Source organism: Vigna umbellata, chromosome 4 (genome assembly GCF_029865625.1).
Source record: "Vigna umbellata cultivar VRB3 chromosome 4, Vumbellata_1.0, whole genome shotgun sequence".
NCBI classification, from domain to species: domain Eukaryota; kingdom Viridiplantae; phylum Streptophyta; class Magnoliopsida; order Fabales; family Fabaceae; genus Vigna; species Vigna umbellata.
Window position 1 is genome coordinate 18,117,203 of NC_142168.1, and position 25,973 is coordinate 18,143,175.

Genomic DNA, 25,973 nt, shown 5'->3' on the forward strand with positions numbered 1-25,973 from the left:
TCCTGCAATCAGTGATGAAAATAATTAGCTCAGATAATTCAAATTACTTGAAATAAGAATTTCTGGTCAAATTAAGCACAATTAGCAAAAACGGAAAAATATCAGACAATTAAGCACAATTCCTTGATTAATTCTAGCACAATAAACTAAGTGAAGTCAAGAAAATATTGACTCATCAATGAGTCAAAAAGAGACGTATACCTTGCGCCACATATTGATGGGTAGGTGTTGTTATATGTAAAAGTTCTTTATTAAAGTTTACTTAATTAGTTAAATAACTATTTATGATTCGTGATAGGTCGTACTGGCAGCTGATGGTCATCATTCCAAAACAATGTAAAATTATATGGTTTTGTTTGCTACACAGGAAGATGAAAACTGACTTGAGAACCATGCTTCAAGGGTAAGTGTTTCTCCAAAAAGGACTTTGAATTTGATGTTCACCTTAAACTTTTATGATAAATACAGTTATATTAATTTTTCTTTGTGTTTTCAATCTAAATAGAGTTATTGGTAAATCTCGAGGTCAACTAGTTCAAATTTTGTATCCAAAGGTTGTAAGTCATTTATACTTGACTATTTAGTTTGTCATTTTAGTGTAACCAGCAGCTAGATTCATGGGAATGTGGCTTCTATGTCATGTGTTGGATTAAGATCATCATTCGAGCTGTCATTACAGATGACTGGAATGAGGTAATGATGCATACCTTGAATACATTACAAATCAAATTCATCTTTAAACATATATAAAACCATAATGAATCTTTCTTCATTTTGCAGCGCTTCAAGAGTACATCTCCTATACCAGAGGACACAATTAGGCAAATAAGGCAGGAGTGGACAACTTATCTTCTGCAAAGATGGAGCTAGGATCACTTATATTTCTTGTTGAACATTACTTTGGTTTAGTTTAAGTTTATATTTTAATAGTTTTGGTATTGGATATTGTTTTTTACATTAAGTAGAACTTTCTTTATATGAAACGTATATATATATATATATATATATATATATATATATATATATATATATATAATATATATATATATATATATATATATATATATATATATATATATATATATATATATATATATATTATAGTATATTGTTCTGGGACAATTTTCTGTATATATTATAGTATATTGTTCTGGGACAATTTTCTATTTTTCAGGTGTGGTTTTATTGTAAAAATAAATTAACTTTTAAAAAAAAAACACCGAGTAGACGTCGGTTAATGCACTGCCCAACGTCTATAAACGTGTTTGTCAATGCATAAACCGACGTCCAATGAGTTACAGTGATCAAAACGTTTCAAGGCCTATAGACGTCGCAGATGGTTACAATCGACATCTATATACACGTCTGTTATGTCTTATGTCCGACGTCTATAGAGACGTCTGTTATACTCACCTCCGACGACTATACAGACGTCGGGTGTACACTGCCCGACGTGTGATTAATGTCACCCACAAAGACGTCAGATACATATCGGACGTTAAAAGGCCAAAATAATAGACGTCTAAAGCCCTTTCTGTACTAGTGTTGTTTGTACCCAACAAGAGTAATACCCATTTCAGGAACACTAGACATTAGTTTGGGAAAAAAATTTTGTTTCATTCAAAAGAAAATTAAAACAGAGTCGGAGCATATATATGTGACAATACCTTACTTAGCAATCCATTTAGCAAGAAAATTAAAACAGATTTGAACCATATTTAGCAGGATTTCTAATCATTTTTAGCAATCCATTGTAAGAATCAAGTTGCATATATGGTTATGTACTTTCAATCATCCAAATTTCTTGAAGGTTCCATCTCATCTTGAGAGGTTATCTTTATAAAAGTAAAATAAAATATTTCATTTTTTGAAAACTTAAAATATAAATTAATAAATATATAAATTTATTATATAAACTCACCTTGCTTAAATTTATCAAGTTCTTTAGGATTCTTTTCAAAATTATAGAGAAATGTGTTCCTTTTAACCAATCTTGTGTGTAACAAGTACTTCCACGATTTTAAGCATTAGGCAATTACAATAAGAACTAATCACCCTTCCTCTTGTACTAAATGCACACTCTTTTACTAGTGTTAGAGATAATAGTTCAATATTTTGGTAAAAACATATTTGTTTTTTGGGTTAAATATGTTTTGTCCCTAAACTATTGGCCGTTTTTGGTTTTTGTCCCTCTTTCAAAATAAGGTACAATTTGGTCCTCATTCTTTTCGAAACTTTGGTTTTATTCCTCGAAAACTAACGCCGTTCAAAAAGTGCTGATGTGTTTAACGTTTCTGTACACATGTACGTTTTTACGTTTTTAATTATCCAGTACTTACTCTTAGCTACGTGTACGACTATTATTGGAGAAAAAAAATATTTAAATGATAAATTTTGAAATAAAAAATTTCTCTCAGGTTTTAGTAATATTTTATTTTTTTCTGTTTTGTTTTTTATCATTTACTTACCTCCCTTTCCTTGTTCACCTTTTTCATTTCATCTTCTTTCATACGTTTCCAAACACACTTTCTTTCTTCCTTCTTCTTCTTTCTTCATTTGCTCAAATTCTATAGCTTGCACCAGAGGTAGCGGCTTCTTCTTCTTTCGCTCGATTCACCCACAGAAAAAAGTCGGCATCTTTTGGACTTCTCATTCTCATGGCACTTCAATCCAAAACCGAACTTGGGTCTTTGCAGAGCTCCATTTCTACTACTTCTCAAAAGCATTACAGCGAAATGAGTATCTCGAAGCTTGTGTCACTTCTGCGTGTGGTGTATCAAGTTGAAGACTTTGATAAAATACAAGAAGGATTGAAGAACAGAGAAGACAAAGTGAAGGTAGAGATTGGGTCACTTCGAGAAAAGCTTGACTTGGAGAGTAGTTGTTTCGAAAATCAGTTCCATCCCCAGATCACTTAACACGTCAGAAAAAAACAATTACACATGGACATAGACGTTAGACACATCAGCACATTTTTAACTGTGTTAGTTTTCGAGGACTAAAACCAAAGTTTCGAAAAGAATGAGGATCAAATTGTACCTTATTTTGAAAGAGGGACGAAAACCAGAAACGACCAATAATTTAGGGACTAAAAACATATTTAACCCTTGTTTTTTTAAGTATAATATAGTATGATTAACTATAGTTTAATATATTTAAGTAAATTTTGCCCACCCTAGTACAAGATGTTAAGATTTTTTTGAAATAGTTGTATTGTACCTAATTATATGACTAGTTGTGTGGTTAATTTTCTTAGCAATCAATTAGAAAATCAGTAGATGATAACTCTCCAAGTCAATACAAACTAATCCAAGCATTTTGAAATAATATACACATCATGTCAAGTAAGTGTAGTTTTCATGATCTCCATAGTTTTTCTACCTTGAATAGTAGTAAGTTAGAAAATATGAGAAAACAACAAACATCCATGTCCACATATCAACATTGATAACTACTTATTATTTCTACTTTATTTGCTTTATATTTGTTGCTGCCTATCATGCATAATATAATTCGATGAATGAATATATACTCTTAAAATTAAATTAAACGGAGTTTAGTTTAATTCTTAGTTGTTTTAAATAAATATATTTTTTTATCCACCAATAAATAATTATTTAAAATTTTTCATGATGTAAATATATTAAGATAAAAAATTGTAATAATATATATATATATATAATATATATATATATATATCTAAAAAACTCATTTTATTTAATGATCCTCTATAATACTTTTATTGTCTTCCTCATTATTTTGTCTCTGTAAATCACCATCTAATTTAATTTACATTCTTTTATTCCTATATTTAATCGTAATATTTAAAAAAATGTTTATATGAAAATTTATATAATTTTTGTTTATTGCAAGTTTTTATTACCTAAATATAAATATTCATTGTATGAAATTGGTTATAATCTAATTCTAATTTAATATAAAAAAAACTACGTTAAAGTATTTCAAAAGACAGTTTAGTAGCAGACTACGCAATAATTTTTTGTATTTATGTTTGTTATTATTATTATTATTTTAGTTTTATGAAATTAACTTTTGAGACTTTCTGGTCTTTAGGAAGACTCAGCCTGTCCGCACAATGTTTGAATATAAATGAAGCCGAGGAGCTTTCTAAACATCACCGGTGGAAAGAGAAAAGAACTGAATCGTAGTTTGTCTCTGGCAATATACTACTCCTGTTTACTCTGCTCTTTCATTAGATTATTTGGTATCAGAGAACCATAATGAGTGCTTCTTTTCTGAAAACATTTTATATCTTTCTCATGCTTTCATTGCTTACCCCAGGAATTAATTTCACATTCAACAACTCAAGTGAAATTGGTGAACCAAAGTGCACAGAGACAGAGAGGAAAGCACTTCTCAGTTTTAAACAAAGCCTCGTAGATGACTTTGGCATTCTCTCCACTTGGACCAACCATCTCAATAATACAGACTGCTGCGAATGGAAACGTATTCAGTGCAACCACCAAACTGGTCATGTACATCTACTTGATCTTCATGGAAACTGTCAGGTTTATTTCATGTTGTTTTATTTAGTTTAAATAAAGATTAAAGTCCTTTATTTATGCAGTTAAATAAAAGGTCTTATGCTGACCTATTATTAGGGGATTGAGGAGCTGATTTTTAGGAACGAGAGATCTGATAGGAAATATCCCACTCATTTAGGAGAGTGGGAAAGTGCAGTTATTTTCTTTTATTATTATAAAACGATTGTAATCAAATACTTTAATAACACATCAAAAGATTACATTCAGAAAACGTTTCCTACCTTTATTGTGTTCACAATTTGGTATCAGAGCTCCTTCACAGGGGCCTGAACCAAGAAAAGTCACACGTGAGTGAGAGAGAGAAACACTAGAGAGTTTTGTTTTCTGGATTGGATTGGGAAGAGTGATATACTGTGAGTTTTTGGGAAAACTTGAGAGTGCACTTCGAGATGACAGAAAACGGAAAATATGTCCAGACTGCTATTCCAAAATTTGATGGTCATTATGACCATTGGGCGAAGTTAATGGAAAACTTCTTACGTTCTAAGGAGTATTGGAGCTTGGTGGAGCATGGAATTGATGATGTTCAAGACAAAACAAAAGCAACAGATGCAGAACTCAAAAAGCTGGAAGAACAACAGCTTAAAGATTTGAAGATAAAGAATTATCTCTATCAAGCAATAGATAGAGAGATTTTGGACACAATCCTAAACGATGAAACGTCCAAAAATATATGGGACTCCATGAAGCAGAAATTTCAAGGATCCACAAGGGTGAAACGAGCACAGTTGCAGGCTTTACGTAAGGAATTTGAGATATTGCAAATGAAGGAGGGAGAATCGGTGAATTCATATTTTGGCCGAACCTTAAAGATTGCCAAAAGCATGAAAGCAGCAGGAGAAAGAATAGAAGAGAGTGTATTACTGCAAAAATCTTGCGGTCTATGACTACTAAATTCAATTATGTAGTATGTTCAATTGAGGAATCCAACAACATGAACACTATGACTATAGATGAATTGCAAAGTAGTTTATTGGTGCATGAGCAGCGAATGACATGTTCAGTGGAAGAAGAGCAAGTTATGCAAACTGTATTTGAGGAGAAATATGGAAGAGGCAGAGGAAGAGGGAGAACAAGGGGAGCCTTCCGAGGTAGAGGAAGAGGGAGACAAACATTTAACAAAAATGAAGTTGAATGTTTTAAATGTCATAAACTTGGACATTTTCAGTATGAATGTCCAATGTGGGAGAAGAAAGCAAATTATGCAGAATGGAAGAACATGAGGAAGAGATCTACTGATGGCTCTCGTGAGCAGCAAAGAAGGAAGGAAAATTGATTGGTTCTTGGATTCAGGATGCAGCAACCACATGAGTGGCAACAAGGAATGGTTCTCAGAATTAGATGAGAACTTTAGAGGCAAAGTCAAGCTGGGAAATAATACTCACATAAATGTGATGGGGAAAGGGAGCATTCGAATGGAGGTAAATGGATTGACATGTTATTACGCATGTATTTTACGTTCCTGAACTGAAAAACAATTTGCTAAGCATAGGACAACTTCAGGAAAAGGGGCTGAGCATCAAAATTGTAAGCAATACTTGCACAATTACACATCCTGATAAAGGAATACTATGGGAAATTCCAATGAATTCTAGTAGGATGTTTGTATTAGCAGCAACCATGGGAGCAGATACGTGTTTTCAGATTAATGCAGAAAAAAATTCTCAACTCTGGCACAACAGGCTCGGGCATTTAAGCTATGATGGTTTGAGTAATCTTGCTTCTAAGCAAATGGTAACAGGTTTGCCTCCTATCATAGCCCCTCAAGAAATTTGCACACAATGTCTGGAAGGAAAACAGCACAGACTCACTATGTCTAAGAAAGGAGAATGGCGAGCATCTAGGAAACTGCAGCTTGTTCATGCAGATTTGTGTGGGCCAATCAAACCAACTTCCAGCAGCAATAAGAGATATTTTTTAAGCTTTATTGATGACCTTACAAGGAAGATTTGGCTATATTTTCTGAGTGAGAAATCTGAAACGTTTTCTTTGTTCAAAAACTTCAAGGTTCTAGTTGAAAAAGAAGTTGGAGAAAGCATTATTTGCTTAAGAACTGATAGAGGAGGAGAATTCTGCTCAAAAGAATTTGAGGAATTTTGCAGAAATCAAGGGATAAGAAGGCAACTAACAGCTGCCTATACTCCCCAACAGAATGGGTTGCTGAAAGGAAAAATAGAACCATCATGAATATGGTTCGCACTATGCTGATTGGAAAACAAGTTCCAAAAATCTTTTGGCCAGAAGCAACAAAATGGTGTGCACACATTCTGAATAGATGCCCTACATCTGCAGTACAAGATATGACTCCAGAGGAAGCATGGAGTGGAATAAAACCATCTGTTGGATACTTTCGTGTGTTTGGTTGTCTTGCTCATGTCCACACACCAGATCAGCAAAGAGTTAAGCTTGATAACAAGAGCAGATTGTGTGTTCTGTTTGGAGTCAGTGATGAATCCAAAGCATACAGACTTTTTGATCCAATCAAAAAGAAAATAATAGTCAGCAAGGATGTTGTATTTGAAGAAAACAAAGCCTGGAAATGGGAGCAGAAGGTAGCAGAAAATCATCAAGAAATTATTGAAAGAGAAGAAGAAAGTAGTGAAACAGAATCTGAAGTGGAGGAGGAGCAACCAGAATCAAAAGCTGTAGAATCAAGGGAAGAACAAACAGAAACAGTAGCTGCAGAGATACACACCAGAAATGAATCTCATTCTCCAATACGTGAGATTCCAACTGAAGGGAGGGCAAGAAGAAATAGGAGAAAACCTGTGTGGATGGCAGACTATGAAGAAGGTGAAAGCAGATACTTTGATGCTATGATAGCTGAAACTGATCCAGTAACATATGAAGAAGCAGTCAGAAATAAGAAGTGGCAAGAGGCAATGGTGAAAGAGATGGAGGCTATAGAGAGAAACCAGACTTGGGAATTGACTCATGCTCCCAAAGATGTAAAACCAATTGGAGTGAAATGGGTTTACAAAACAAAACTCAAGGAGAATGGTGAAGTTGACAAGTTTAAAGCAAGGTTAGTGGCAAAAGGTTATGCACAACACTATGGTATGGATTACACGGAGGTATTTGCACCTGTGGCCAAATTAGATACTATTCGCATAATTCTATCTATGGCTGCACAAAATGGCTGGTTCATATTTCAATTAGACGTGAAAAGCGCATTCTCCATGGAGAACTAAAGGAGGAAATATACGTTCAACAACCAGCTGGATTCATCAAAAAGGGGGAGGAAGAAAAAGTATATAAATTGAAGAAGGCACTCTATGGACTCAAACAAGCACCTAGAGCATGGTATAACAAAATAGAAGCATATTTCTTGCAGAATGGCTTTGAAAGATGTTTCTGTGAGCACACTTGTTCACAAAATCAGCAAAGGAAGGTAAATGGATGATTTGATTTATACCAACAATGATAAAGGCATGTGTGATGAATTTAAGGAGTCTATGATGTCAACCTTTGACATGACTAATTTGGGGAAGATGAGTATTTTTTGGGAATTGAAGTTTTGCAGAATTCATATGGCATTTTTATATGTCAAAGGAAATATGCACAGGAAGTTTTGGCTCGGTTTAACATGATGGAATGCAATGCAGTGAAGAACCCAATAGTTCCAGGAATGAAATTATCCAAAAATGATGCAGGGCCTAAAGCAGATGCCACACTCTACAAGCAAGCAGTTGGAAGCCTCATGTATCTAGCGGCAACTCGACCTGACCTGATGTATGTGGTTAGCCTCATTAGCAGATTCATGGAGAATCCTTCATAGATTCATTGGCAGGCTGTGAAACGGATTCTAAGGTATATAAAGGGGACTACATAACTAGGAATACTTTACAAGAAAGGAGAAGATATAACTTTGATGGCCTATACAGATAGTGACTATGCAGGTGATGTAGATGATAGAACGAGTACATCTGGATTTGTTTTTTCGTTAGGAACAGGTGCAGTTTCATGGTCATCCAAAAAAACAACCAATAGTGACATTGTCTACTACAGAGTCTGAATACATAGCTGCAGTTTCATGTGCATGTCAATGCATATGGATCATGAGAATTTTGGAGACCATAGGTTTCAAACGACAAAAACATAGCTTGATTATGTGTGATACCAATTCAGCGATTAAGTTGTCAGAAAATCCAGTATTGCATGGCAGAAGCAAACATATTGATGTTAGATTTCATTTCTTGAGAGATTTGGTTAAGGAAGGGAAAATCAAGTTAAGTCACTGTAGCACTCAAAATCAAATAGCTGATATAATGACTAAACCACTCAAGCTGGAGCAGTTTTTGAAGATTAGAAGTATGTTGGGCATAATTACAGCATCGGAAGTAAACTAAAAGTCTTTGGAATTTAGTTTAAGGGAGGGATTATCAGGTTTATTTCATGTTGTTTTATTTAGTTTAAATAAAGATTAAAGTCCTTTAATTTATGCAGTTAAATAAAAGGTCTTATGCTGACCTATTATTAGGGGATTGAGGAGCTGATTTTTAGGAACGAGAGATCTGTTAGAAGATATCCCACTCATTTAGGAGAGTGGGAAAGTGCAGTTACTTTCTTTTATTATTATAAAACGATTGTAATCAAATACTTTAATAACACATCAAAAGATTACATTCAGAAAACGTTTCCTACCTTTATTGTGTTCACAGCAACGATGATGATGTTGGATAGGGTTTATTGTTTTGAAAAATGTTAGTTTGACATTGGAGTATGGGATGAGATTCATTTGATACGAGATTATGTGACCCTTTTAATAAATATATATATATATAAATATATATATATATATATATTGACACAAATTTTTTATATTTATTTGATATTATTTTTATTTTTATTTTTTTTTAAAATATAAAAAAAAAATTATTATAATTTTATTTTTGTAATGTGTGTCAAATAAATATATAAATCTGTCATTTTATTATTATTTTTTTAATAATTTTTTAAAATTTTGTGAGTCATAAGGAGAAAGATAATTGTGGAAAAAACGAGTGATTATTTTATTTTGTAATTGGATTTTATCTTTTTTTTTTTGTTTCACATTCCTTTATTTCTCTTCTTTTAAGTTAGATTTTCTTCTTCTAAATCAGGTTTTTGGTGTATGTTTATTTTTTTTCTACCTTAACATTGCGATTAATTTTTTTGGGTCCATTAACTTCTAATTTCATGTGTTTGTTTTCATTGTTGGTTCGTGTTTTTTGGTGATGTTGGTGGTCGTTTCTGGTTTTATTATGCTTATTTGTTGTTGTTGTATGTCTACGATGTTCTTACGATACATTATTAATGATTTTCGGCCCTCTGTCTCCAGCGCGATGATAGTTCTATGGCAAGGCTTTGTGTGTGGTACGTGAAAACTATAAGTCTTATCTCTCTATTGCTTCTTCGTGTGTTTGTGGTAATAGTTACTAGTTTTCATTTGCAGCAATAATATCACTACCAACATTAACAACATGAGCAACAACAACAACTTCCTCCACAATCACAATTTTTACTTCTCATATCTAGTATGTTCAATCTCAAGTAAGAGATTAGTGGCTCTACAACTTTTATAGGCTTAATTTAGTGGTTTATGTGTTGATTTGATCCCGTAATAAATATTTTGCTTGTATTAAATGAACGTGTTCATATTTTAGAGTTAAAGAATATATATATATATATATATATATATATATATATATATATATATATATATATAGGGGTTTGCTAACGCGCGTAAGCCGTTGGTACATTTTAGCAATGTGTACCGGATTTTAGTAGACAAAAATAGCCTTATATATCATGGATTCTAAATTTTAAGATTAAGAGTATTTTAATAATTTTCATTCTCAAAACTTAAAAAAAAAAAAAAAAGAAACTCCCAAACCCTTACTCACATTTCTCATTCCTCTCAATCCTTTCTCTTTCATCTCTCTCACTCTAACTTTTTCTCTGTTCCCTACTGTAACCCTATTTGAAAAAATCAGAAACATTTGCCTTTAAAAAAATTGCCTTTATAAAGAGTTGAGTTATTAACATATTCACCTTCAGGCAAAGGTTCATTCAAGATCTCTTCAATTTCACCATCTTCACTAACCTCTCTAATTTTATCATCTGCATATGTTGAATCATCATCTCTAAAAAAAACCCTTCAGGCCAATTATGTAAGACCCTGAAAATTAGAAGAAAAAGTAAGTTTTGGGTCATTAGGAGACTAAGAAACTCAAAATGTAACAAGTTGTAACAAAAGTACAAAGTATAGTACAAAATATAATGCTGTCGACTTTGACAAGGTTTACTATTTCAATTATAAATTTTTTTATAAATTAGATCTTGAGTTAATTCTTCTTCCATTAGAAAGTAGACTCGAATAGCTTCGATTCGAGTACTCATATGCGTAATTCCGACATCGGGAAGGGGTTCAACCGGACTGACAAAGTTGTCCCAGTGAGTGAACACGTTTTTGACGCGTTTTTACTGTTTAAACGCGTTTTATGCCAAATTTTTGGCTATTTAAGGACGTCCCAGGGGCTGGAATGGTTCCTAAGTTGAACCAGAGGCTAGAGCACGAAGGTTTTGGAGCAGAGGGACTTTAGAGCTGTGAGTTAAGTCGGGGGAACGTTCGCAAAGTGTTTTCGAAAGGCTAGCTAAGGAGAAAACCGTAAGGGGAGCTAACCTTGAGTCTTTTTGTTTCTGTATGATTTTAAATTTGGTATATGTTTATGATTTTGATTCTCTTTATGATTTTAGAATGAAATTCTGCTTCTGTTGTATCTTTTGAATTGATGTACGGTTGGGAATTGGGATATGCTTCTGTTTTTGATAATTTTGAAGAGATCTTGTTCGTATTAAGTATTTTGAATCGGTGGAAGTTTTTTTTGGTAGACGTATAGATCGAAGATTTTGGATCTGTTTATGGATTTAAAGAAGACTAGGTTTTTGATCGGAAATTTTGGATTGTACTAATTATCCGCTGCCTTTTTATTATATGTTTAGTTTAGATGTTTATAAGATTTGGATGAATATGGGTTGTTGATAGGAGATGAGTGTTTGGATGTCTAGAAAGTCTGTATGATGAAAGGAATAGTCGTTATAGTCCGGGAAGTGAATTTTCGTGATTTTTGGAATAGTAAATTCGCTTGAGTGAATGAGTCAACTCGCTGGAGCGAGTTATGCGTAACAAATTTAGTGTTTTAATGTTTTTTGACGTTTTGGGAGTTCTGGATGTCCGTTTTGGACGTTCTTTAGGTCGATATGGGGGGTTTTTGACCCTTCCGGAGTCATCGGTGAGGGTATCTAAACTATTTGAACTACTTAAGGGTTCGAATTAATAGACCATAAAGAGTTATGTGTTAATAAGTAATGTTTTCTGTGAGGATGTGAAATGTCTGAGTATGAAAGAGTTATTTTCTTGATATATGACTAAAGATGATAACATGTTGACATGTGTACTTATGAATGAAAAGTGTGGAATAGAGTTCAAAGGAGGAACTCCTGGTTGATTTTGTGTCAAGTACTGTACGTATGAATATAGGAACTCCGATTTAGTGATTCATTCTTATGCTCTCAATAGTCTCGATCTCACTTAGAGAGAAAGCTATGTAGTGGAGAGTGGGAAATCCTTACCGAAGATCCACAATGGGGGACAGAGTAGGAAGGATGTAGCTTCAGTGGTTGTATTCATATCCGAAGATCCAGTTTGGGGGACAGAGTAGGATAGAATAATTGGGCTAGCAAATAAGTGCATCCATATATCCGAAGATCCAGTTTGGGGGACAGAGTAGGATAGGATGTAGCTGAGTAAAGTACCACTGCAAGTGTAGAACTAGCTAAGAGTTCAATATTCATACGATGATCCGGATGAGTGAGTTTACGATGGTTATGGTATGTTTATTGTATTATTGAGTAATATAACTGTAAGTTGGAAATTTGGTTATTAATTTAATTTACCATGACATTTTATGTTGCATTAGCTCACCCTTGCTTTGTTTGTTGTGTGGTTGTTCTTTTGTGTTATGTGTTTTGTCTGGCGATGATCATCCGGTGGATCGACGGAAGCTTAGTTATAAGAATGAGCCTTATAATTTGTCTATGTTTTAAGTGTGAATTGTATTTGGTTTGAAATTTCAGTGTGGGTTTGTATAATAATGAGGAAAACTGTTATTCCTCCTCCTATCAACTGTTCTATTGTATCAATGATGTAAGAACTCTATTATAGTTTAATGCTATAATAATTGGGGTGTTACAAATTACCAATTCTTTCGGATGTCATTATGCTAAAATTAGATAAAATTATATATGACAAAAATTATAAAATGAAAACTCATTATAAAGTCATTTTTTGTAAGAAATTGTTTAAGAACGAGTATTTCTGATTTTTTCCAGACCAATTATCAATTCCTTTGATGTCATTATGCTTGTGAAAATTAGATAAAATTAAATAAGACAAAAATTATAAAATAAAAACTCATTTAAAACCATTTTTTTGTAAGAAATTGTTTAACGGCGATTATTTATGATTTTTTCCAGATCAATTACAAATTCCTTTTTGCTTGTGAAAATTGGATAAAATTAGATAAGACAAAAATTATAAGATGAAAACTCATTATAAAATTACTTTTTTGTAAGATTATTTAACGACAAGTGTTTCTGATTTTTTCAATTGGGGCTAGAATAGGGATGACAGAGAAAAGATTGAAGTGAGAAAGATGAAAGAATAAGGGTTGAGAGGAATGAGAGAGGTGAGTAAGGGTTTGGGGTTTCTTTTTTTTTTTCGTTTTGAGAATGAAAATTATTAAAATACCTTTAACCTTAAAACTTAAAATCCATGATATATAAGGCTATTTTTGTCTACTAAAATCTGGCTATTTTTGTCTACTAAAATCTGGTAGACGTTGCTAAAATGTACCAACTGAAAAACAGACGTACGCGCGTTGGCAAACCCCATATATATATATATATATATATATATATGTATATATATATATATATATATATATATGTATATATATATAATATATTATTAAAATATGAATACTTTCATTTAATACAAAGAACATATTTATTTGAAAATCAAACCAACACATAAACCACTAAATCAAACATATAAAAGTTGTGAAACGAATAATCTCTTACTTTTATTGGGTCTAGAAGCTATGATTATGGAGGATGTTGTTATTGTCCCAAATCAACACCAGTGACTAGTGTCCACTCGAAGAAGCAATAAACAGATAAGACTTTCACTTTTCACACATTACCCATAACATCCTGCCACACAATTCTCATTGTGTAAGAGATAGAAAACCAAAAAATATTGACAAAGCGCTATAAGAACACCAATACATGCAATAATAACAACAAACAAACACAACAAAACAATAAATAAATACCAACATCATCCAAAACGGGAATCAAAAATTGAATCAATACGATAAGTTAAAGGTTAATGGAACTCAAAAAAATTAATCACAATGTCGAAGTAAAAAAAAATAAACACCCACTCAAAACCTAACTCAAAAGAAGAAAACTTGACTCAAAAGAAAAAAAAAAGAAGAAATATGAAAATTAAATGAAACGAAGAGGATGAAATCCAATTACAAAATAAGACCGTCACCCATTTTTCCACAAGTCCTCTTTTTGTATCTTCACACTATACTCAAAATTCTGTAAAATTATTAAAAATGTCATTTCATACGTATATGCTAAACTATTTTTTCTATATTCTGTAAATTAATAACGATGAAGAAATACTATAAAGAAAGTGCGAAAATTATTCAAGAAATAAAATTCTATTGTTCATAAAAGGTATTTGGATGAAATATTTCGGGACATTTTATAATGTGTTTGTTGATTTTTCTTTTTTCCCCCATTATATAAAAGGTGTTTGGATGAAATATTTCGTGATATTTTATTATGTGTTGTTGATTTTTCTTTTATCTCCATTATTATTAATTTCTATATTTTCCTACCAATAGACAAATACTAAATTATCTTTTCTTTTATTATACCATATTATTATTGTTATCATTATTACATTATCATTAATGGTTATTCTCCGTTAAAAACAATAAAAAAATATTTAACTCATTAAAAAAAAAAAACTTGTTTAGAAAGCTATATCGTATATTTCGTTAAATTTATTCTAAAAATTAGAATGTATTTTATGCCTAATGAAAAACATATTTTCAAAGTCTTGTTCTAAAACTTTTTTTCTGAAAATCCTGATTTAGAAATCATATTCCAAAAGTTTTAGAGAAATTAGTCTAATTTTTTTTTTAAATTGATAATGATAGTAAAATGATTACTTTAAAAATGACAAGGTGTAGGAAGAGAAATCCTTTCTTTTTCTTTCTCATGATTTTGTATGTAGATTGTGGAGACCAAGAGTTGTTGATGTTAATCTGTTTAGTACACTAATTACCTATGTGTCACAAAGTTAAAGAGAAGAACAGCCTATGATATTTAACTTTACCACATATGTATATAATTTTTTCTTACTTTTTTTACCATGAGTCATTTTGTAAAACCCTTATAATTAGCAATAGTAATTCTGTGTTAAACCAGATTTATGCTCATTATAATCCATGCTTATCCTATTAAATCCCATTTCAAATCTGTTTTTAAAATCCCTCTGCTGTGCAATAACACCGTGCCACAACATTCTCTGAAACGCGCACCACTGCACACATTCAGTGCATTAAAAACGCACCAATCTGTGCATGCACGCATGCCACGTGTCGCAGGAGAAGCTTCCAAAGCAGGGTTTGGGGTGCAGGTGGCAGGCTGGGAGACGCTCGCCTGTTTTGACGTGGAATCCACCAACATTCTGAGTTTTGAGAAAACTCTCTCACTTGCACGCACACTTCGTCTTCCTCAGAAAACCAAACCTTTCATCTTCTCCAACTTCTCACTAAGAACCTTCATCTTCTCTCTACCATTACTCACTTCTCTCAACTCCAAACAATTTTCTGAAACCATAGAAACGTTCACGGGCCAGTAAGCTTCGTTTTGATCCGAACATCTTTTGATCCTGTAACTGGTAAGTTCCCAAGCCATAACCTAGTTCTAGAATTTCTAGGAACACTGTTTTAGTTGCATGCAAAGAATAAAATCTGAGTTTCTGAGTTCTCTTTGGTTAAACCTAGTTGAAGAGCGTAAGAAAGAGCTTAACGGGTAGAAAGCCCTAGTTGGACTGATTCAAGTATACTGTTAAACGTTCACTGCAAATCCGGGTAAGGGAAGCTTATATATTTAATTTATACTGTATGTTGTATGATCTGAGCTGTATGAATGAAAAATATAAGGTTTGAGTTGTATGGATGATCACTGTTATTGTGCATGTATGAACTGCATGATGTTTGAGCTGTATGGTTGACCACTGTTATGGAATCTGGTTTTCTGATTTTGATTTATCTGTCATGAACGATCACTGTTGCATGGATTGTATATGTTGTTGGTGGTTTGAAATGCATGTTGAATTGATTATGTATGAATGGAGTATGGTTATGGTAGAGTTGGAATGATTAAAATGTTGAGATCTATATGAGAAACGATGTTGATGGTGAATTAAATCTGGAATGAAAGTTATAAAGTTTATAAATTGGAAATCTGGAAAATTCTGTTAAGCTTGAGAAATCTGGAATTTTAATCTTCCCCTTTGATAAATGACGCTCGTCACTGTACGGTCTTAGACCGTTCGGTTTTCATTAAAATAACTTAGTTTGGAATTCATTCATTTGGAATGAATTCTGCTCGAGAACGAGCGTCCCCATTTTTGTGAATGAGCGTTCGGTTCAGCTCAGTATAGATAAATGTTTGAAACTTTATAAATACTTGACGTTCGGCCTCAAGTCGAGCGTTCGTCCTCAATGACGTTCGGCCTCATGTCGAGCGTCCGTCTTCGAGAGCGTTCGACTTCATGTCGAGCGTTCGTCCTTGAAAGCGTTCGACCTCATGTCGAGCGTTCGTCTTCGAGAGCGTTCGACTTCATGTCGAGCGTTCGTCTTTGAGAGCGTTCGACCTCATGTCGAGCGTTCGTCTTTGATAGCGTTCGTCCTTATGTCGAACGTTCGTTCTACAGAGCGTTCGGCCTTATATTGAACGTTCGTCCCAATTGGCGCTCGGTTTTATACCAAGCGTTCGTTCTGATTTGTGCTCGGTCATTGACCCAGCGTTCGTCCAAGCAGGGTTCGGTTTTATAACTGAACGCTCGTCCATATTATTGAATTTTGAGCGAACGTATCTGGCGTTCGTCCAAATTGCTAATTAACGTTCGGTCTTTGACTGGCAGTGTTGTTTTCTGAAATCAATTCATATTTGGTTGTTTATCTAAATACTTTCTTACTGGTTTAATCCTTTGGATTCTACCTGGATTCTTTATACTTAAAATCTTTCTAAGTATCATCCATATCTTCTAAGATCAGTCCCTTCAAATTATTAAGTGTCGAAACGTATTAAGTGGATAAATGGTTCGTTTCTTTTGTTCAGAAACGAGAAGGTAGGAGTACTGTAACAGGTTGGTACCTATTGATTAAATGATGAACGTTCGTGAATTTAAGGGAGTGGAATACAGAATGAAAATGTGAATATGAGAAAAGTTTAATATGGACGAATGATAATTTGAACGAATTATTGGAAATTGATTTTTAATGAGCGTTCCAAGGAGGATCGTCTCAGATATGATGGATTATTGAAGTTTTGTAAAGTATGACTGTGGGCATGCTAATGCTGGCTTGGTCCATCCTGATATTCCGTGATACTCATCTTCACGTAGAAGGGAGTACTCATGTGGGGGAATGGCAGGAGGTCTTTCGTATCCCTCACTTAGCAGGGGCGAAGGATTTACCTCGAGTGGCAGCTGTCGAGTGAAATACAGTTACCACACCACTCGGGTGCAAGGACGCCTGTAGCTACACGGTTCATACAGTCCGGACGGTCTGTCTTTTATATACGTATCTATATGGTTGTTAATTGATAAGTTTACATGTTGTATGTGTGGATTGAAATGTAAGTGTATGTGATGATTGTATAAATTTAATATTATAAGCTTACCCTTGCATTTCCATTGTGTTGTCTCCTGTACATGTATTCTCCGTCTTGTCAAAATGCAATGATCATCCGTTGTGGATGTGAGCAGATGGTGGTGCATCCCTTGAGCAAATGCTGGAAGAAGAAAATTTGGATGAAGCCAATCTGGTAGAGGTTGAAGTGAAGGCCGAGACTTAGTGGTGCTCGTTAGTATAGTACTATGCGTGTTAGTGTAAAAAGAACGTTCGGCCAAGTATTTTGTAAGGCCGTTCGTCTTAAATATAGATTTCTTCATTTTGACGTACGCTGTTTATATATCTCGGAGCGTGCATTTTAGGTTTCCAATTGTATGCGTTTATACGCGTTCCCTGTACTGATGCCGTTTGGCTTTTGTTAATTCTGGTTTAATGTAAAGACTGTTTGTGATTACTGTTAACTGTAATTAATTCTCAATTATGGTAATTACTGTATTTTGGGATGTTACATTAGTGGTATCAGAGCAGTTTTGTTCTTTTAAGGACACTGTAGGGTTATGAGTGCACTGTGTTTTTGCTGTGTGCTTATTTTATGTTTAATGAGTTATTATTGTTTTAACTCTTGGACATAACTAACGCTCGTTTTTCTCTGTATCCAGAGAATCAATGGCACCCAGATTGCCTCCCCCTCCTCAACCGAGTGAACCTGATGCTTCCAACAACTCTAGATTGTTGGAGAACGTCATTGAGAGACTCCAACAACAAAATACCACTCTCATGGAACAAAACGCCACGTTGATGCATCAAAACCAAGCTGCCATGCAGAGTCTAGAGGCCTCTCGTGCAAATTCTGAAACTACACAGAGGCAGTTGATGGAGATACTTGCAGCCACTAGAGGTGCGTCAGGAGCCTCTTCTTCTAACGCTGCCCCGCCTACTGCAGAATGGAGTTTGGAGAGCTTTCTTCAACATCATCCCTCCAAGTTTAATGGAAAATGCCTTCCTGATGAGGCAGATCATTGGCTGCGGGACATTGAGAAGATTTATAATGCAAAGAGGTGCCCTGACGACAACAGATTGGCGTTTACTGAGTACTTGTTGACTGGTGAGGCCAGCCACTGGTGGACGAGTGTGAAGGCTATCCTGACAGACACTCATGCTCCCATCACATGGGAGGTTTTCAGAAACAAATTTTATGAAGAGTATTTCCCAGACAGCGTTCGCTATGCTAAGGAAGTAGAGTTTCTTCAGTTGGTGCAAGGGGGAAAGTCTGTATCAGAGTACACCAATGCCTTCAAACAGTTGTTGAGGTTTAACACTATGGCCACTAGTGAAGAGTGGCAGTGTAGGAAATTTGAGAATGGATTAAGGAGCGACTTGAAGGTGTTGATATCAAGTTTATGCATTCGGTCATTTCCTGCCATGGTGGAAAGAGCCAAAGTACTGGAGAAAAATATGGCAGAGGTGGAACGACAGAAGAAGCAGCCACAGGTGGCTAGAGGACCGGCTGTATCCAGGGGTACTGCCAACGTGAGAAGTACTCCTTACGCTCGTCCAAGTCAATCTAATGCAAGTGGATCACGAGCATTGATCACTGCCGGGCAACCAGGAAACGTTACTTGTTTCCAGTGTGGAGGACCACACTATCGTTCGTCTTGCCCTCAACTCGTGGGAGGAAAATTCTGCACTCGATGTAGAAGAAATGGGCACTTGGAGAGTGAGTGCAATATGGGTGGACGAGCTGCGTTGAGACCGCAAAACGCTGGCAGAAATCAGACTAGAGGAGGACGAGCTCAAGCAGCTGGACGCGTGTATGCGATTACTGGTGCAGAGGCAGCCAATTCAGGTACACTCATCATCAGCACCTGCCTTGTGTTTGGTACCTCTTGTTGCGTGTTGTTTGATTCGGGAGCAACGCATTCCTTCATCTCGAAGGCGTGCGTTTGCAAACTGGGATTAGAAGTGAGGGAGATGTCTTTTGATCTGGTGGTGTCAACACCAGCAGCGGGAGAGGTTAGGACGTCCTCTATGTGCGTCCGGTGTCCTATTGAAGTAGAGGGGCGTAAGTACAAGGTTAACCTCATCTGTCTACCTCTTCAAGGTTTGGAGGTGATTCTAGGAATGGATTGGTTGGCTACCAATCACATCCTCATAGATTGTGGGAAGAAAGAGTTGGTGTTTCCGGATGAAGAGAGTGAAGAGTTGAATGTAACGCTCGGCCAGTTAAAGGAGGATATAATGGAAGGCGCGAGCTGCTTCTTGATCATGACGCATGAAGATCAAGAGCTTGGAGAGTTGAGGCGTGAACGAACGTCCGTCATGGGCAGTAAAGAACGAACGTTCATTATGGAGGAGTTTTCAGATGTTTTTCCAGAAGAAATTCCAGGGTTGCCTCCTGTGCGTGAGGTGGAATTCACCATAGACCTAGTGACCACGGCAGCCCCTATATCTGTTCAACCTTACCGTATGGCACCTGCAGAATTGGTTGAACTTAAGAAGCAGATTGAAGAGCTTTTGGACAAACAATTTATCAGACCGAGCGTGTCACCATGGGGAGCGCCTGTGCTCTTGGTGAAAAAGAAGGATGGTAGCTCTCGTTTGTGCATAGATTACAGACAATTGAACAAGCTAACCATCAAAAACAAATACCCCTTGCCAAGAATAGACGATTTGCTGGATCAATTGCATGGGGCCACTGTGTTCTCGAAAATTGACTTGCGGTCTGGATATCACCAGATTAGAGTGAAGGAGGATGACATTCAGAAGACTGCTTTTAGGTCTCGTTATGGACACTACGAGTATGTGGTGATGCCGTTCGGTGTGACGAACGCTCCAGCCATCTTCATGGATTACATGAACCGCATATTCAGACCTTACTTGGACAAGTTTGTGGTCGTTTTTATAGATGATATACTCATCTACTCTAAGACCAATGACGAACATGAAGAACACTTGAGGGCAGTGCTGAGCATATTGAGGGAGAAGGAATTGTATGCTAAACTGTCCAAGTGCGAATTCTGGATGAAGGAGGTGCAGTTTCTTGGGCATATTGTGTCCGCTGGAGGGATCTCGGTAGATCCAGAAAAGGTACGTGCAGTTATGGAATGGGAACATCCGCGTTCAGTCACGGAGGTGAGAAGCTTCGTTGGTCTTGCGGGCTACTATAGGCGTTTCATTGAAGGGTTTTCCAAGATAGTAGCACCGCTGACACAGCTTACAAGGAAGGACCATCCTTTTGTTTGGACTGACTTGTGTGAGGAACGTTTCCAAGAGCTGAAACAGAAGCTGACAAGCGCTCCAATTTTGGTGATTCCGGACACTGCCAAACCCTTTGAAGTCTACTGTGATGCGTCTCACCAAGGTTTGGGGTGCGTTCTGATGCAAGAAAGACGAGCAGTGGCGTATGCCTCTAGGCAATTGAAGATACATGAGAGGAACTACCCCACACACGACCTGGAATTGGCAGCGGTTGTGTTTGCATTGAAGATTTGGAGGCATTATCTATACGGATCCACATTCCAGGTCTTCAGTGACCACAAGAGCCTCAAGTATTTATTTGATCAAAAGGAGTTGAACATGAGGCAGAGGCGTTGGTTGGAATTTCTGAAAGACTATGAGTTTGAACTGTTGTATCATCCTGGGAAGGCCAATGTGGTGGCGGACGCGCTAAGCAGGAAGGCAGTGCATGTCTCATTAATGATGGTGAAGGAGCTGCACTTAGTGGAGAGTTTCAGAGATCTGAGATTACAGTTTGAGTTGGAGCCTAGCAGTATCAAATGCTGTAACCTTAGAATAGCTAGCGATGTATTTGATCGAATCAGAATGAAGCAGCGTGAGGATGAAGATCTGGTGAAGATATTAAACTCACTCGTTTCAAAGAAAGATAAGGAATTCAATACAGGAACGGATGGCATGCTGCGTTACAAAGGTAGGACGTGCATTCCTAACGATGGCGAGCTGAAGCGGATTATTTTGGAGGAAGGCCATCACAGTCGTCTTAGTATACACCCTGGCATGACCAAGATGTATCAAGACCTCCGAAAATCGTTTTGGTGGCCTGGAATGAAGGGTGATGTCGCTCGTTTTGTGGCATCATGTCTAACCTGTCAACGAGCGAAAGCAGAATATCAAAGACCTGGCGGCTTGCTTCAACCACTGGAGATTCCTGAATGGAAGTGGGACAGCATTTCCATGGACTTCGTGACTCATCTACCACGAACGGTTAGGAATCATGACTCAATATGGGTGATCGTGGATAGATTGACGAAGAGCGCCCACTTCTTGGCCGTGAATCTGAAGATGTCTATGACAAATTTGGCCAAGTTGTATATTAATGAGATTGTTCGTCTGCATGGAGTACCTTCAAGCATAGTTTCTGACCGAGACACGAGATTCACATCTCGTTTTTGGCAATCCTTACAAGGTGAATTGGGAAGCAAGCTGCAGATGAGTTCAGCATACCATCCGCAAACGGACGGCCAGTCTGAGCGTACCATACAAACTTTGGAAGACTTGCTGAGGACTTGCGTCCTAGATCACTTAGGCGCATGGGATGAGGTACTGCCTCTTGTGGAATTCACGTATAACAACAGCTTTCAAGCTAGCATTGGGATGGCGCCGTTTGAAGCTCTGTATGGGAGGAAGTGCAGAACGCCACTTTGCTGGTTTCAAGAGGGAGAGAACGTGCTAACTGGACCTGAGCTTATCCAGCAAACTACTGATAAAGTGAAGTTGATCCAGGAGAGACTGAAAACGTCCTTGAGCAGACAGAAATCCTATGCAGATAGGAGAAGGAGACCATTGGAATTCGCTGCAGGTGATCATGTATTTTTGAGGCTGAATCCAATCACCGGAGTGGGAAGAGTTGTTCGTCCAAAGAAACTGTCTCCCAAGTTCATAGGGCCGTATCAGATATTGAAGAAGATTGGACCAGTAGCCTATGAGCTTGCGTTGCCTCCCCAGCTATCAAATCTGCATCCAGTTTTCCATGTGTCTCAGCTTAGGAGATACATAGCTAATCCTTCTCATGTCTTGGAGCTGGAAAACATTCAACTGCGTCCAGACCGAACGTTGGAGCTACAACCAGTCCGCATTGAAGATGAACGCACCAAGTTATATAAAGGAAAAGATATTCATTTGGTGAAGATAGTGTGGGACGCTAAGACTGGAGATTCAACGTGGGAAGTGGAGAGTGCAATGAAGGATTTGTATCCGCACTTATTTGCTTGTAAATTCTGAATTTTCGAGGACGAAAATTTTTGTAGTTAGGGAGATTGTAAAACCCTGTATAATTAGCAATAGTAATTCTGTGTTAAACCAGATTTATGCTCATTATAATCCATGCTTATCCTATTAAATCCCATTTCAAATCTGTTTTTAAAATCCCTCTGCTGTGCAATAACACCGTGCCACAACATTCTCTGAAACGCGCACCACTGCACACATTCAGTGCATTAAAAACGCACCAATCTGTGCATGCACGCATGCCACGTGTCGCAGGAGAAGCTTCCAAAGCAGGGTTTGGGGTGCAGGTGGCAGGCTGGGAGACGCTCGCCTGTTTTGACGTGGAATCCACCAACATTCTGAGTTTTGAGAAAACTCTCTCACTTGCACGCACACTTCGTCTTCCTCAGAAAACCAAACCTTTCATCTTCTCCAACTTCTCACTAAGAACCTTCATCTTCTCTCTACCATTACTCACTTCTCTCAACTCCAAACAATTTTCTGAAACCATAGAAACGTTCACGGGCCAGTAAGCTTCGTTTTGATCCGAACATCTTTTGATCCTGTAACTGGTAAGTTCCCAAGCCATAACCTAGTTCTAGAATTTCTAGGAACACTGTTTTAGTTGCATGCAAAGAATAAAATCTGAGTTTCTGAGTTCTCTTTGGTTAAACCTAGTTGAAGAGCGTAAGAAAGAGCTTAACGGGTAGAAAGCCCTAGTTGGACTGATTCAAGTATACTGTTAAACGTTCACTGCAAATCCGGGTAAGGGAAGCTTATATATTTAATTTATACTGTATGTTGTATGATCTGAGCTGTATGAATGAAAAATATAAGGTTTGAGTTGTATGGATGATCACTGTTATTGTGCATGTATGAACTGCATGATGTTTGAGCTGTATGGTTGACCACTGTTATGGAATCTGGTTTTCTGATTTTGATTTATCTGTCATGAACGATCACTGTTGCATGGATTGTATATGTTGTTGGTGGTTTGAAATGCATGTTGAATTGATTATGTATGAATGGAGTATGGTTATGGTAGAGTTGGAATGATTAAAATGTTGAGATCTATATGAGAAACGATGTTGATGGTGAATTAAATCTGGAATGAAAGTTATAAAGTTTATAAATTGGAAATCTGGAAAATTCTGTTAAGCTTGAGAAATCTGGAATTTTAATCTTCCCCTTTGATAAATGACGCTCGTCACTGTACGGTCTTAGACCGTTCGGTTTTCATTAAAATAACTTAGTTTGGAATTCATTCATTTGGAATGAATTCTGCTCGAGAACGAGCGTCCCCATTTTTGTGAATGAGCGTTCGGTTCAGCTCAGTATAGATAAATGTTTGAAACTTTATAAATACTTGACGTTCGGCCTCAAGTCGAGCGTTCGTCCTCAATGACGTTCGGCCTCATGTCGAGCGTCCGTCTTCGAGAGCGTTCGACTTCATGTCGAGCGTTCGTCCTTGAAAGCGTTCGACCTCATGTCGAGCGTTCGTCTTCGAGAGCGTTCGACTTCATGTCGAGCGTTCGTCTTTGAGAGCGTTCGACCTCATGTCGAGCGTTCGTCTTTGATAGCGTTCGTCCTTATGTCGAACGTTCGTTCTACAGAGCGTTCGGCCTTATATTGAACGTTCGTCCCAATTGGCGCTCGGTTTTATACCAAGCGTTCGTTCTGATTTGTGCTCGGTCATTGACCCAGCGTTCGTCCAAGCAGGGTTCGGTTTTATAACTGAACGCTCGTCCATATTATTGAATTTTGAGCGAACGTATCTGGCGTTCGTCCAAATTGCTAATTAACGTTCGGTCTTTGACTGGCAGTGTTGTTTTCTGAAATCAATTCATATTTGGTTGTTTATCTAAATACTTTCTTACTGGTTTAATCCTTTGGATTCTACCTGGATTCTTTATACTTAAAATCTTTCTAAGTATCATCCATATCTTCTAAGATCAGTCCCTTCAAATTATTAAGTGTCGAAACGTATTAAGTGGATAAATGGTTCGTTTCTTTTGTTCAGAAACGAGAAGGTAGGAGTACTGTAACAGGTTGGTACCTATTGATTAAATGATGAACGTTCGTGAATTTAAGGGAGTGGAATACAGAATGAAAATGTGAATATGAGAAAAGTTTAATATGGACGAATGATAATTTGAACGAATTATTGGAAATTGATTTTTAATGAGCGTTCCAAGGAGGATCGTCTCAGATATGATGGATTATTGAAGTTTTGTAAAGTATGACTGTGGGCATGCTAATGCTGGCTTGGTCCATCCTGATATTCCGTGATACTCATCTTCACGTAGAAGGGAGTACTCATGTGGGGGAATGGCAGGAGGTCTTTCGTATCCCTCACTTAGCAGGGGCGAAGGATTTACCTCGAGTGGCAGCTGTCGAGTGAAATACAGTTACCACACCACTCGGGTGCAAGGACGCCTGTAGCTACACGGTTCATACAGTCCGGACGGTCTGTCTTTTATATACGTATCTATATGGTTGTTAATTGATAAGTTTACATGTTGTATGTGTGGATTGAAATGTAAGTGTATGTGATGATTGTATAAATTTAATATTATAAGCTTACCCTTGCATTTCCATTGTGTTGTCTCCTGTACATGTATTCTCCGTCTTGTCAAAATGCAATGATCATCCGTTGTGGATGTGAGCAGATGGTGGTGCATCCCTTGAGCAAATGCTGGAAGAAGAAAATTTGGATGAAGCCAATCTGGTAGAGGTTGAAGTGAAGGCCGAGACTTAGTGGTGCTCGTTAGTATAGTACTATGCGTGTTAGTGTAAAAAGAACGTTCGGCCAAGTATTTTGTAAGGCCGTTCGTCTTAAATATAGATTTCTTCATTTTGACGTACGCTGTTTATATATCTCGGAGCGTGCATTTTAGGTTTCCAATTGTATGCGTTTATACGCGTTCCCTGTACTGATGCCGTTTGGCTTTTGTTAATTCTGGTTTAATGTAAAGACTGTTTGTGATTACTGTTAACTGTAATTAATTCTCAATTATGGTAATTACTGTATTTTGGGATGTTACACATTTTCATAATACCATTAATGGTATTGCTTGAGAAAAACTTATTCACCTTGGAGCTTCATTCACATACAATATATCAATGTAATGAAACTTTGATAATTTTAAATTGCAATTAATCATAAAACGTGTTTCTTATAATAATTTTGTTAAGA

The 25,973-nt window shown here is 36.5% G+C and overlaps 2 protein-coding genes and 1 long non-coding RNA gene across 3 annotated transcripts; all 3 read left to right on the forward strand.

Annotated features, from left to right (window-relative positions):
- Nucleotides 1-936, forward strand: LOC148199404 (uncharacterized). The gene is made up of 3 exons (XR_015785560.1): nucleotides 1-403; nucleotides 598-693; nucleotides 781-936. It is a non-coding gene; the product is annotated as an uncharacterized LOC148199404 (long non-coding RNA).
- A 4,018-nt stretch (nucleotides 937-4,954) lies between these two features.
- LOC148199405 (uncharacterized) lies at nucleotides 4,955-5,452 on the forward strand. The gene has a single exon (XM_088112648.1). It carries the CDS (start codon nucleotides 4,955-4,957, stop codon nucleotides 5,450-5,452), a length of 498 nt encoding a protein of 165 aa, XP_087968774.1.
- A 12,768-nt stretch (nucleotides 5,453-18,220) lies between these two features.
- LOC148199406 (uncharacterized) lies at nucleotides 18,221-23,487 on the forward strand. Its single transcript, XM_088112649.1, has 6 exons — nucleotides 18,221-19,655; nucleotides 19,710-20,331; nucleotides 20,512-21,022; nucleotides 21,140-21,241; nucleotides 21,305-21,482; nucleotides 23,456-23,487. Exons 1-6 carry the CDS (start codon nucleotides 18,221-18,223, stop codon nucleotides 23,485-23,487), a joined length of 2,880 nt encoding a protein of 959 aa, XP_087968775.1.
- The last annotated feature ends 2,486 nt before the right edge of the window (nucleotides 23,488-25,973 follow it).

Excerpts from the sequence above, each read along its gene's own strand:
- LOC148199405 (XM_088112648.1), top strand. The coding sequence starts at position 4,955 with ATGACAGAAAACGGAAAATATGTCCAGACTGCTATTCCAAAATTTGAT.
- LOC148199406 (XM_088112649.1), top strand. The coding sequence starts at position 18,221 with ATGGCACCCAGATTGCCTCCCCCTCCTCAACCGAGTGAACCTGATGCT. Across the intron at positions 21,023-21,139 it reads ACGACCTGGAATTGGCAGCG|AGGCGTTGGTTGGAATTTCT; the intron begins GTTGTGTTTGCA and ends AACATGAGGCAG. Across the intron at positions 21,483-23,455 it reads TGGCATGCTGCGTTACAAAG|TTGAAGAGCGTAAGAAAGAG; the intron begins GTAGGACGTGCA and ends GGTTAAACCTAG.